At 47.0% G+C, this 14,283-nt stretch overlaps 1 protein-coding gene across 1 annotated transcript in view; it reads left to right on the forward strand.

The window, feature by feature from the left end:
• The window catches only part of syt3 (synaptotagmin III), a 21,941-nt gene extending 12,703 nt beyond the window's left edge, over positions 1-9,238 (forward strand). The window contains exon 6 of the mRNA XM_069165224.1: positions 9,222-9,238. Coding sequence (XP_069021325.1) covers positions 9,222-9,238 — 17 coding nt within the window. The remainder of the gene's footprint in view (positions 1-9,221) is intronic.
• The last annotated feature ends 5,045 nt before the right edge of the window (positions 9,239-14,283 follow it).

The raw sequence follows: 14,283 nt of genomic DNA on the forward strand, positions 1-14,283 counted from the left end.
AGACCATATGTCTTTCAATGTGGCTGGACTCCGACTATCCATTCATAAAAAACAAGTCAGACATCTGTGAAAGATGACGAACGGTTTAGTTTCTCCTACTTACTCTAAAATTGTGCATATTGTTGAAATCTGCCGCATAAACTTTAAGCTCTTTACACGTAAACCATGAAGCATTTATCTGTTTTTTTTTTTTTTATTATTATTATTTCCAAAGCTGGTAATCTAACAATTTCCCCTTTCCTTTTTATTTATTTATTTTTTTTAATTTTTTTATCTCCTCCAAAAATTCTGTAAATTCTGTAATCAGATTATTGTAATCCAGTTACACATTATGTATTACTCCTCCAGCCGTTGTGTGGGTGTGCGCACGAGGAACAGCATCAAAAAAAAAAAAAGACAAACAAGCTCTGTCCTCTTTTGCAGGGTGCATGTGCAAAATTCATGTTAAACAGCTTCCAATTGTATGAATTTGAAAAAAAAAAAGAAAGAAGTGCGACGTGTTTTTTCTGCACGGCTGCACGAGCCGCAGTGCATCGTGGGTCATCAGCGAGTGCCCTTTCCCACAGCCAGGAGTCAAAATGCTGATGCGCCCTCCGCCGTCGGTTGCCGTTTCCGACGGTGGCGCTGAATTATATTAGATCTGCAAAAAAACAAAAACAAAAACAACACCTAACAATTCTCATTTTCACCTCAGCAACACGAGTATCTGCGTGACGCGCGGGGAACGGCGAGCGGGGGATGGGGGCGGGCGGGGGGGGGGGGGGGGTAACCTGATTAGAATAGGCTGCGTGAAATCCAGGGCAATTTAGAAGTGAGAACAAGTGAGGGTGGAAAAACATGCAACTCGATCACGGGGATCCGTTTTCTCTCTCGGCTCCAGTTGGGTTTAAAACAGCAGAGAGGGGGGGTAACTGTGAGTGAGAAATAAAAGCTGATGGAAGGACAAGCAGGGAGATTCGAGGAGGAGGAGGCGGGAGGAGAGGGGGGGGGGAGGAGGGGGAGCCCTAATGATGAGCACCAAACTCGTTTCCCGTTTTCGCCTCCCGCCTTCTCATGAAAAGGCCAATTCTTGCAGTTGGCTGGAATCTAAGTGAGTTCTCCCCCCTCCTGCTCCCCCCCCCTCTGGGCCCTGTCGCATGTCACCTCTCCTCCTCCCCTCCTCCTCCCTCCTCCTCCTCCTCCCTCCTCCTCCTTGCTTGCCCATTTGTCTCTGTTTTGTTTTTTTCCCCCCTGCTGCGTCGAGGTGCTGGTCTCCGTCTGGAGGTCAAGGCTGCGCGTTAGTCCCGGATGTGAAGGTCAGAGGCAGCAAAAAAAAAAAAAAAAAAAAAAAAAAAAAAGGTGCCTCTGTCTTCTTTAATTCAGTCGGGTGTGATGAACGGTCCGTGTCACCCTTCCTCCACCTTCCTCCTCCTCCTCTTCTTTGCCGCTGTCCCACTCCGCAGTGATACAGTTGTAAAGTGTAACCTTGGAGACAGGGGCTAATCATCCATCCCATACCGACCCTTTTAATCCTTCTCCCTCCACCTCGCTGCCTCTCTCCTCCCACATCCTCCCTCCACCTTCCTCCTCCTCCTCCTCCTCCTCACTGCAACAGGCTATTTAGGTATTTCGTTGGGTTTACAGTATTTTTTTCTCAATTATCTGCCTCTACCTCTTTACACCCCCCTTCTCCACCCGTCCCCCTCTCTTTGTTTGTCCCGTAGAAGGACATTTGTTTTCCTGTGGGGGTAGAGGGGAATCGACACGGAGAGATGAGTTATTGATTAGAAAGGCGGGGGGCGAGGGAGAGGGGGGGTGTAAGAGAGAGCGAGAGGATGAAGACAGGATGACACGTACAACCTACGGCACGTCCTGCATACTGCATCAGGGACACGCGTCCGGCCGTATAACATACGTGCAGCGCTGTTCTTTCGCGGACTAAGAAGCTGAAATTATAATGAGCGGAAAAACATGCCGCCGTTGTGCTGAGCAGCGCAAGAAACAAAACGGCAAAAAACATGCTGACACACGAAAGAAAGAAACTATGTACATGTCTGAATGCCGGTTGCAGAGGCAAAGAATTGATTTAACAATAACGGTAATTAGCTCGCAACCACAGACTGAATGTAAAAGTGTTCGTCAGCTTCCAGGTCTGAAAAATGAGGCCGATGCAGGAGAGTCGTTAAGCTGCAATACCACCGAGCGCCACTAGAGGTCGACTCCAAAAAAGCCTCCGGCTCCGTAGACTCCCATTCAACTTCTCTCATCAAATACAAAGTCAATAAAATGTGTCCATCAGTTATCCTCGGTGTTGTTCGCTAAAGTCGCTCCTTCTTATTAGTTTTCTGGAGGTCCATCTGAAAATAATCCCTCATTTATTAGAAAATAGATTCAAGAAGACCTGTTTTTTGGGGGGGGCGTGTCTGTTTGATTGGACAGGCCCGTGGTGCAGTCAGGCTACAGCTATCGGTGGGCGGGGGCGTAGTATCGTCAAGGTTTCCAATCAGATCGAGTCAGATCCACCGCTGGCTCCTCCCCCCCCAGCTAGTCCAAATATGGTCACTTCCTGCTCCGAACGAGCAAAGATGGCGACGGACAGAATCTGAACTGGAGGATTCGTAACGTTCACAAACCGACGTGGTGACGTCATGTTTGTTACTGATAAACTACGTTTAGATTTTCTGTTAGTGACCGCTAATGCTTTCCAAACGTACACAGTGACATTAACGAGCTAGCTCACTAACGTCTGGAGCAGAGATGCGTCGAGTTGGCGTTCAGTTCCACCTCAAATTCCCGAGCCGCCGGTTGTCATCACCGTTTAAACCACGTCCCATAATTTGCTGACTGATCCGAGATTGGAGCTGCCAGCCTCATCAGGCTTTCCAGAAAAGAAATTGTAAAAGATCTTCTCGCAAAAAACCTGAAATCTGGAGATTTCACACAAAATCGTAGACACAAGCACCAACACACAAAAACCTACACACAAACACCTACACAAACACCAACACACAAACACCTACACACAAACACCTACACACAAACACCTACACACAAACACCAACACACACAACACCTACACACAAACACCTACACACAAGCACCAACACACAAACACCTACAAACAAACTACACACAAAAACCTACACACAAACACCTACACACAAACACTTACACACAAAAACCTACACACAAAAATCTACACACAAACACCTACACACAAAAACCTACACACAAAAATCTACACACAAACACCTACACACAAAAACCTACACACACAAACACCTACACAAACACCTACACACAAACACTTACACACAAAAACCTACACACAAAAATCTACACACAAACACCTACACACATACACCTACACACAAACACCTACAAACAAACACCTACAAACAAACTACACACAAACACCTACACACAAACACCTACACAAACACCTACACAACAAACACTTACACACAAAAACCTACACACAAAAATCTACACACAAACACCTACACACAAACACCTACACACAAACACCTACAAACAAACACCTACAAACAAACTACACACAAAAACCTACACACAAACACCTACACACAAACACTTACACACCAAAAACCTACACCACAAAAATCTACACACAAACACCTACACACAAAAACCTACACACAAAAATCTACACACAAACACCTACACACAAAAACCTACACACAAACACCTACACAAACACCTACACACAAACACCTACAAACAAACACCTACAAACAAACTACACACAAACACCTACACACAAACACCTACACACAAACACTTACACATAAACACCTACACACAAAAACCTGCACACAAACACCTACACACAAACACCTACACAAACACCTACACACAAACACTTACACACAAAAAACCTACACACAAAAACCTACAAACACACAAACACCTACACACAAACACTTACACACAAACACCCTACACACAAACACTTACACACAAACACCTACAAACACACAAACACCTGTTAAATAAAAGCTCTTAAAAGGCGTAGCCTGGTCTGAGGCGCACTGATTGGTGGTGTTACACCGTCGCAGCCCCCCCCCCCCCCCCCCCCCCCCCACCCCCCGCCGGGCTGCTCTCTGTGATGATGGTCTGGAGGAAGTTCAGTATTCCAGACCGGAGTTGATCTGTACCAACAAATATGATGCGATGATGTGAATGCGGTCAGACGGAGAATTAAGAGTCCGCTCAGGTTTTTCTTCGACACGTTGGAGATGATTGATTGACATGCAAACAGTTGCTCCTTGAGTGGAGTGGAGTCAGACCCCCCCCCCCCCCTCCTCTCCCCCTCCCCTCCCCCTCCCCCCTCCCAACGCTTTTGCTCTGTGTCTCCTGGTTACATAAAGGTGCTGTGTTCGCCCCCCCCCCCCCCCTCCCCAAAAAAGGTGAACCAACACTACGTGCGTGTGCGGCCACGCAACCTTTCGCTCGTGCACGTGGGGCACCCCCCCCCCCCACACTCCCCCCTCCTTCCGTCCACCCGCGCTGCAGCGCTTAAAACGATTGAAGAGTAGTTGCGGTAATGAGTTGAGGCGAGGAGGCAATAGTTGAGGTGAATCTCTCTCTTCTCTCTGAGTCTCATCAGCGTCTTCAATCCAATCGATTAGCCACAGGAGGAGTACTGACAGGGCAGCAGCCACTGCGGTCCTGCAGGACCGCGTGCGTGTGCGTGTGTGCGTGCGCGTGTGTGTTCGCGCTAGGGACAGCAGACACGGGGGCAGAGCCTGTGTGAAGGAGCCTTATTTACTCCACTAGCCCGGTTTATTGAGTCGACCTCTGCTGCAGCCGAGCCGCTCCGCAGCCCAGTGCATCAGCGAGGGGGTTGTTGAACATGCGGGGGGCGGCTCAACTGCACCTCTGCTCCTGCACACACACAAAAAAGCGGACCTGTTCCACGCGTCGGACCGGGGGGGGGGGGGGGGGGGGGGGGGGGGGGCTGCAGCAGCTGCAGCCCGCAGCAGCGGGGCCTAATGAGACAACATTATTTATAGTCCGGTTGTGACAGCGGCGGCCTCGCCATTAGACTGATAATGAGTCGCTGGGATATTGATGGATGCTTGTCTATATTGGTATTCACCGAGGAACCGGTGCCTCTTCTCCGGGTTGCCGTGGATACCGGCATCGCCTGCTAAATGACCCAATAATAATAATAATAATAATAATAATGATAAACAATGACAGCACTATGTGGCGATTGAGTTTTAAAACCACAGGAGGGGTGGTGGTGGGGGGGAGGGGGGTTGGAGGGGGAGTGATGATGATGATGATGGTGGTGGTGGTGGTGGTGGGGGGGGGGGGGGTCGTCTGGTGGTCCAGAGAGTAATGAGGACGGAAAGAGAGCGATACCAATGAAAAGGAGATGGAAGTAAATGTGTGTGTTTGTCAGGGGTTTGGTACGTGTGTGTGTGTGTGTGTGTGTGTGTGTGTGTGTGTGTGTGTGTGTGTGTGTGTGTGTAGGGGAGGGGAGGGGGGTGCGGGGGGGGGGGGGGGGACCCACAATCGATGATCAGTGAAGTAGCATTAGCATTGTTCACACATCCCCCATCCTCGCCTCCTCCTCCCTCCCCTCCCCTCCCTCCTCCCCCAAACCTCCCCCCCACCACCACCCCCCCTTCCTCTTGCGGCCTCTCTTTCTTTCTTGCTGCAGCGTTGCCATGGCGACCGAGAAATGTGGGAATACCTCTGTCCTTCAGAGAGAGAGAGAGAGAGAGAGAAAGAGTAGAAGGAAGAGAAGGAAGGAGACAAAGGGCGCGAGGAAGGAAGGAAGGAAAGAAGGAAGGAAGGAAGGAAGGAAGGAAGGAAGGAAGGAAGCAGACATGGCTCATCGGCTGAGCGCCCATTAAAAGCCTCGTTTAGCCCTCGAAGGAGAAGCTGAAGAGAGAAACATGGTGATCTTACACACTCGTGTAAACACGTAAACAAACGTGTGTTCAGAGTCGCTTCCATGAAAGAGAGTTAGTGGAAAGTGTTTCCAGGGACACACACACACACCACACACACACACACACACACACACACACACACACACGTGATTGCATGTTTAATCTTGTATTTACCTGCTCTCTGCTGCTTTGTGAGGCCACGGTTACCATGACAACCCATCCAGACTGAAATAGTCTCGGTGCCTTTTTGCTTTTCCGTTTGCGCCGCATGTCGTCCCCCTCCTCCCCCCCCTCACCCCCCGCTCACCCCCCACCACCACCACTCACCTTGTTTACCCCCCCAAAACGCTCCCCATTCATTCGGCTGCGTGTCGCCGGTACACGATGAGGAAGACGATGAAGTCTTCCCCCAACCCCCCTCTCCCCCCTCCTCCCCCCACTCTGTCGCCCCGTCTCCCCCCCTCTTCTCCCACGTCGCTCTCACCTTCCTGCCAACCTGCTGCAAAAGATCCTCCTCAAATTCATTTTTATTGGCAGCTAGCATTTCCATGGAAACATCTCGAAACCATGGCAACTATTTGAACGGAGCCAAGCGCTTTCAAAACTGCTGCACTCGTCCCCTCTTCTCTCCCTCGTGCTATCTTTACTCTCGGCCTTTTTTTTCTCTCTCTCCAGTATACCTGCAGATGTATAGTACATACATACATATATATATATATAAATATATGTATATATGTGTGTGTGTGTGTGTGTGTGTGTGTGTGTGTGTGTGTATTTATACATACTGAGTCCAACTTTTCATGCAGCGCAGCATGCTGTTCTGCACCTGCCCGAGTGGACTTTCTTTGCCTGGATTTGAGCTTCGATGGTTGTTTTTTTTTCTGGCCGTGCAGCTGCGTGAGCCGATTGTCTCGGACGTGTGTGTATGTGTGTGTGTGTGTGTGTGTTTGTTTGTTTGTTTGTTTGTTTGTGCGTGTGTGCGTGTCCGTGCATGTTTGTATCTCATCCCTGTGCGCTCTCTGCAAGAAGCTAACATGATTACGGGCGAGTGCCCATCGCCTATAAGCCCCCCCCCCCCCTCACTACTTACCTTGAGCTTGTCCTCTCGAGTGTTTCAGCAGCACGCCTGTCTGTCAAGCTTCTGACTCCTCCCCCCCCCCCCGGGATGCAGCCTGATGATGTGAACCGAAGTAAGACTGAATTGACTGGAGTCCAGTCACAGCGGCGCTGAGTCCTGACTGGACCCGGCTCCACCGCTGCTTCTGTCACAGACTCCGCAAACATCCAGCCAGGCAGAAAGCTGAAAGTTGAAATTCTGGGTTGATTTTAAAGCTGCAGTTGGAAAAGCCGAGTGCCTCAATCACAATAGCATTCGGCGTAAAGATTTAACACTTTTTTTTTTTTTTTTTTTTTTTTTTGTGGGTTTAAAAAAACAAATCTGCTTTTTTTCCCCCAATGTTTTGTTATGCAAACCTATACCGACAAAATGAATATATATTTTACGCAAACATCTTCAATTTAAATGACAGCGAGCTCAAGAAATAAAATCAAAATGTGGGATGTCAGAGCCCCAGAGAGTTGGTTTATCAGCTGCAGAGCCACAACATGAGGAAGGCAGTGAGCCGGACATTTCGGCCAGTCGCCACCTTGTTTTTTTTGGAGGCAGGAATGACCATATTTGGACGAGCAGGGGAAGAGCGAGGGGCACGCCCCCAAAAATTCCTCTCTTTGAGGCCCAATTTCTAATTAATGAGGGAGTTATTTTCAGACATGAATCAGAAGGATTAATTTAGATAATGCATTGAGTATATATTTCATGAGAGAAAGTTGATGAGTCTACCGGGTTTTTCTCTCTTTTTCCAATGGATGCAGCCCCTGGTGGCCATCGGTGGTACTGCACTTCCGTATTGTCTTAATTCTTCAGACCCGAAAGCTACGTCCACATTTTTAAATGTAGTCCATGGTTTAAATATTCATATTAAACATAAACATAGGGACACAAACAGCTGTTTCATGGGTGAAAGTGTGTTTGATCCATCCATCCATCCACCCCCAACCTCCTCCCGATGTGGACTTTGTAACTCTTAATACTCTCCTTTGCTCCCGTCATTATTACTTCAACCACTAGAGGCCGCACAATAGCTGCAGTTTGTCCAGTCTCTACCGTATTTAAGGGAGTTATGACAACTGATGCTGGCTATTTAACAGGACCTTCAAATTAGGTGCTACACGTAAGCTTTGATGTAGAATGATAATAATAATAATAATAATAATAATAATAAGGCTACAACGTTTTAGATAAAATCACGCTGCAAACTGCCCAAAACTTACCTCCCATTTAGACCTAGGATATGATATTTAAAGCCTAAAGATGCACCGTTCAGCATTAGAAACTGAAATATGCAGTTCTAGTAAAAAAAAAAAAAAAAAAGCAACGCTCCTTTTACAGCAGCGCAGCAGATAATAGTCCCTTTGAACCTCTGCCAATCATGCGTATATCATCAATATATTTACTCTGATAAGTCCCTAATCAGATAAGACAGGATAGCAGAGTAAAGACAGTGTGTGTGTGTGTGTGTGTGTGTGTGTGTGTGTGTGTGTGTGTGTGTTTTGTACAAGTTTTCCTTTATTTACCGAAAGACGCAGCTCGGCTGGACCGCCGTGAGTTCATCTGACTTATCATCTGAGAGCTATTAAAAGTTGTTAATTTATTTATTTATTTTTTATCACAGTAGTTTCTTCAACACTTTTGGGGGCTTTGAATGTGACAGCGCTCGGAGAAACGAGATGTCGTACAGAAACGCAACCAAAAAGGGCCCAGATTTTTTTATGATTTTTTTTTTTAATTCCATAACTGTGAAACTTAACGTGCCCTACTTCAGATCGTGTCGGTTGTAATTTATATCTCACAGAGCGCGAGTAGGCTTTGATTTTTTTTTAATCTGAAAGATCTAATTGTAAGGCGGTGGTCATACAAGTACGGGGGAAACTAATAACATCACTCTCGACGTGAAACCGGGCATATCAATGAATTTTCAACCTTAATTATAAAGAAGGAAGCGCAGACGTCCCTGCTTCCCTTTGATGTTGAGCTGCTCTTATTGTTTCAAACAAAAACATATGCAAAGCTTTAATTCTCATTGAATCATGACAACCTCAGTCAACACGTGTGCACTTTTACCTCTCTGCTTGCAGTTTTTCCAACCTCGGATTCCCTAAAATAAAGCAAGCGAAGTAAAGTAACATTAGCGTAATTGTTTTAATGAAAAGACCTCCAGGCGTTTTTGCTTTTTTTCTTTCCTTTTTCTTTTTCAGCCTGTGATAGCAGATGAGTCCCCCCCCCCCACCTTCACCTGGAGCGCAAGGCTCGTCCCCGAAACCGGCGAATAAGCCGAGAAGAAAAAGCAGAAAAATAGTACAAATAGTACAACAACAACAAAAAAAGAAGAACAAAAAAAAAAAAACAATACCCTAAAATAATAATACTATCACTAAACATAATGCAGATGAAAGCACAGCCATGTACACGAGTCTATTCCCCCAAAGACCTGCTCAGGATTTGCTCGGTGAAAAAAAAAAAAAAAACAATTACAGAGTGCCGTGAAATGAATAAAAGGTATATTCAGTTATCTGAGTCCTTTGAAGATGGGTGAAGACGAGTAAGCAAATCTAATTCAACAGCGAAGGGAAAGGGAGGAAAGAAAAAAAAACTCCCAAAGTGCAGAGATTAGTAGGTAGCACTGCCGGTTTCTTCTTCACGGGGGAGTCGTGTGTGTGTGTGTGTGTGTGTGTGTGTGTGTGTGTGTGTGTGTGATTGTAACAGACCAATCTGCTCGGTGACAGTCAGGCAGCAGACCAACTTCCAGGGTTTTGCAGGATTCCTGGGAGTTAATGATGAGGAGCCGGCGGAGGTTCAGGACGTTGATGATCAAACGCACGCAAGAGAGAACAAAATCGACACATCCCAACAATATGTGAATATCAAGCGGCTGGCGAGGAGGGCGGCCGGCCCTTTCGCTTCCTCCCCGAGCAGCTCCGGTTCCCCCCCCCCCCCCCGCGACGCTTTCATGCCGCTTCCCGGTTCACTCCAAGAAGTTATTAAGGGACGAGAGAGGCGAGAAACAAACCCGTGATGAAAAAGTTTGACGATGTTTAGATCTGCTGGCTGAGACGACGCTGACGACGGTGAATTCTTCTCCAAAACACGGAAACGGGTCCAAAGCAAGAAAAAAACATCCGAGCATCTCGGAGTGAGTTCAAAAAGTTAAATACTTTTACTTTTCGTGGCTCAAAATGGTGTCCTGTATCGAGCACTGTCTGCCCGTCTCTTGTTTTTTTTTTTCTTTTTTAGACGTTTACTGCAGTTCAACGATGAGGTTTGTGAACGTTACGAAGCCTCCAGTTCAGATTCTGTCCGTCACCATCTTTGCTAGTTCGGAGCGGTTTGGAGCAGGAAGTGACCATATTTGGACGGGTTGGGGGAGGAGCCAGCGGTGGATCTGACTGGAAACCTGACGATACTACGTCCCGCCCACCGATAGCTGTAACCTGACTGCACCACAGGCCTGTCAATCAAACAGACACGCCCCCACAAAAACAGGTCTTTTTGAATCTTATTTTCTAATGAATGAGGGATTATTTTCAGAAAACTAATAAGAAGGAGCGACTTTAGCTAACAACACCGAGATAACTGATGGACACATTTTATTGACTTTGTATTTGATGAGAGAAGTTGAATGGGAGTCTATGGAGCCGGAGGCTTTTTGGAGCCGACCTCTAGTGGCGCTCGGTGGTATTGCAGCTTAAAGACGCTTCTGCATCGGCCTCATTTTATAGACCTGGAAGCTAGGAACACTTCTCACGAGCACCCACCTCCACTGACATCCACCCACCACCAGGGGGCTCCAGACTCCTTGCTCGGGCAGGCTCAGGCTCAACACCATCGCAACCCTTTGGCAAAGTTTTGATCGTTTTTCTTCCACTTTGAGTGGCAGCTCTGAACATTTCCAGCCTCCATGCATTCATTTTCATTTTCCATTCATCCCGTCCTGTTTCAACACGTATTTCCGTCACTTTAATCCGACTATTTCCTCACTACATCCGAGAGGACAGTTTAGAAATTCTGCTCGCGTCGACCTCATTTTTACGCTCTCTTACTTCGAGCACCGGTCAGGTGTTAAAGCCGACTCGGTGTGTGGGTTTACACTTTAAATCATTATCTGTCTGAGCTACTTCACTGGCTTGCGAGATCCTCCCCCTCGGCCTGCGGGAGACGGTTCCCCTGGCCGAGAATCGCCGTCACACGAGCCTCCGTCTCACACTTCGGATGGACGACCCGCCGTGGGCCGCAATCCGATCTGCAGCGGCATGAGGACCACCAAGACTCAACTGTGATAAAAAAAACTTTTTTTTTTTTTTTTTTAAATACCCAAATTTGCATATTTGCAAAGTCTTGCGTGGGAGTGTGGAGACATCGTGACGAAACAGGATGTGCACTCGCTGAAAGTCTCAATGTGCGTTCCAATACTCGTACTACCAGACTACATGTGAAAGGCGGTAATGCCGAAAAATACCAGGAGGAGCTCCTAATGTGGGTTTTCTGGGGCTGTAGGTTTCGTTCAGTCTGCCTCCGCCTCTCTGTCGATCACCGGTGCAGTTTGTCTATGTTTTGCGTATGTTTTTATGTTTTTATGATTCCACAAACTGTTATTTGTTTCACACTATGCCGATTTACATACACAATATGTGACTCATTCGTGTGTGCCAGCACACTGAACACCTACGCACACATATGCATGCGTGTTTGCACCCACACGTCACTTATGAGAAACCTCCTGTTGGCTATATTTATCACCCAAACCTGCGTTGGCACACGGCAAACCTCAAATTTCAAACGTACATATATTCATTTTCGAAAACTCGAATCTTGCTCTCCACATTCTTCCCCGCCTTTTTTTTTTTTTTTTTTTTCTCGAAATATATTAATCAGTTTTTTAACCAAATTTCACACTCAGCATCCACTTCCATTGCAGTGAGAGCAATCAGCGTACCGGACGGCTTTGAGAGCAGCCGGTTAAAAATCAGCTGTTGAAACTTTGGTAAGAATAATCAGGCACATTACAACCGGTGTTGAACATTGAAACGTTTTTGCCACCGGTTCGATTTCTTTTATTCGTCAAAGTGAATTATTTGTCTTTCTTTTGCACGGTGTTTTCCGTGAAGAGAATTTTGTTCTTAAAAAAAACAACCAACTCTTTATATTTACACGCAGACGTGTGAGTATTGTTTTAAGGCGGGCGTAGTGGTGTTCAAGATTGAGGAGGGTCGGTATGTCCTACCGGCAGGGACGACCGTTTAGTGTCCTGAAGAACAGAAAACTGAGAAGCCAAAGATTTACACCCGGCCCCCCCCCCACCCCCACCACCACCTCCTCCCCACCTCCTCCTCCAACCTCTGGCCATTAACTTTGACTGCACAATAAGACCGTGAATCCAGCCGGCCCGAATCGTTTGGCTCTTTATGTGGGTCAGGGCTCAGCCTCCGAGAGGAAACCTCTGCTTTTTTTTTTTCTTCTTATAAAGGCCTCTCATCCGGAAGCCTCACTGTGGAAGGATTTCTTGGCGTTCCCGACCAGGAGGGAGACCCGCAGCACAATGGAGGGATTATATATATATGTCCCATCTGACCTGAGAGGAGGCTGCTGTGGGATCACCGGGGAAGAGTGAGTCGCGGTTGAGGAAGCGGCCGTCCGGACCGCACCCCCCCCCCCCCCCTCTCACTCCCCCCACCACCACCACCACCCCCATCCACCCTCCCCATGACCCGGACCGTGTAGAGCGCCGAGAAAATAAAACCAGGATGATACACTCAGATAAAGTGAAATAGTTCCCCAGCTGGTTTTAACTGGTGTTAAGTTCTGCTTGAATTTACAGTATTGCATATTTATTGAGTTCAGGAACACCCGCTTTGCTTTATTTTGAAAGGTCGAAACCTCCGAGAAAACCCAACTATTAAACACACGTTATTGATAATATACATCATTTCCGAACACTTTCCTGGTTTGAATACGGACTGAGTGCTTCACGGCATTTTCAATTGATTAAATTAAAGTCATGGAATATCACGGATTTATTATTATTATTTTTATTTTACTTGTTTAAATTGTAATATATATCTTTAATGGTAGTTACTGTCTGTGAGTATGTTTGGTAGCATTAGTGCTCACTGACAGCCTTTGAAAATGTAGCTTATTAGGTTGCGAGCTAATTACTGTTATTATTAGATCAATTCTTTACTGCCACGTAGTCATTTTATTTCACCATTGGCGCCACAGGAGGGACACGTGGCAGTTTTTTTTTTGTCTGCTCAGCACAACGGCAGCTGTTTTTTTTCTCTCGATTTTTTTTTTAGCTTTTCAGTCAGTAAAAGTCACTGAATTCGACATTTGACTTCGACCTTGGAACTTGACCTTGAGTATCGACTTCCGTCCCTCCGAACTCCGGAGGGCGGACCGGTCGGCGAACAGCATCCCGTCGCCGGGATTGGACCGGCCGCAGGATAAACTTTAAAACGTAATCAAAAAAATTCGCTGCACTCAGGAAAGCGCGCTTCGGAGGACCCCGTTGGGTCACGCCGCCGCTCGCGGAGCATCCCCGTCGGGGAAAAAAGACCCCAGAGCAACAGACGATGATGGTAAAGTGTGTGTGTGTGTGTGTGTGTGTGTGTGTGTGTGGTGAAACGTACAGTCGGTACGTGTGTGCGCTCGGTTTCGTTGCTATACTGTAATTAGGTGGCTGAGACTCTCTCTCCCCTCCCAAGTCTGATTTCATGTATAATTACTTGCATAATTATAGTTCCCTCGTCCGACTGTTTCAGGTCTTTCTCTGTCTCCGGTATCTTGTATCTTTTTTTTTTTGTTCTCTTTCCCTTTTCTCAAATACTCGCGCAGACACAACAAACTCTCACGCACCCCCTCCTCCTCCCACCACCACCACCTCCCCCCTCCCTCCCCTCCCGCCTGCTGGAAACACTTGTCTTGTCACTTTCCTTTGTCTCGTCTTCGTCGGCGGCCTGTTCTAATATTGGAAAGCCGGTGGAGCAGTTACAGTGCGCACGGAGGAGCCGGTGGTTCGCTCCTCGAGCTGCCACCCGTCCTCATTAATTATTCATGCGCACATCACAAACTTAAAGAGCCTTAAGGTGTGTCACGGGGAACGAGGAGGGAAAACAAAATGCTCCGTTATTAATATTATTTTTTTTAACTTTTTTTTTCGGGGCTGCGCGCATTAAAACACCGACAGTCGCGTCGTAAGCCGGCTTTTTTTGGTGTTTTTTTTTGTTTTTGGAAAGTTTCTTGAGGCTCGCGGATGATGCCAGC

The sequence above is a fragment of the Embiotoca jacksoni genome, unplaced genomic scaffold (assembly GCF_022577435.1).
Source record: "Embiotoca jacksoni isolate LCO1_2020_lvr unplaced genomic scaffold, fEmbJac1.0.p SCAF_34, whole genome shotgun sequence".
Lineage (NCBI taxonomy): Eukaryota > Metazoa > Chordata > Actinopteri > Embiotocidae > Embiotoca > Embiotoca jacksoni.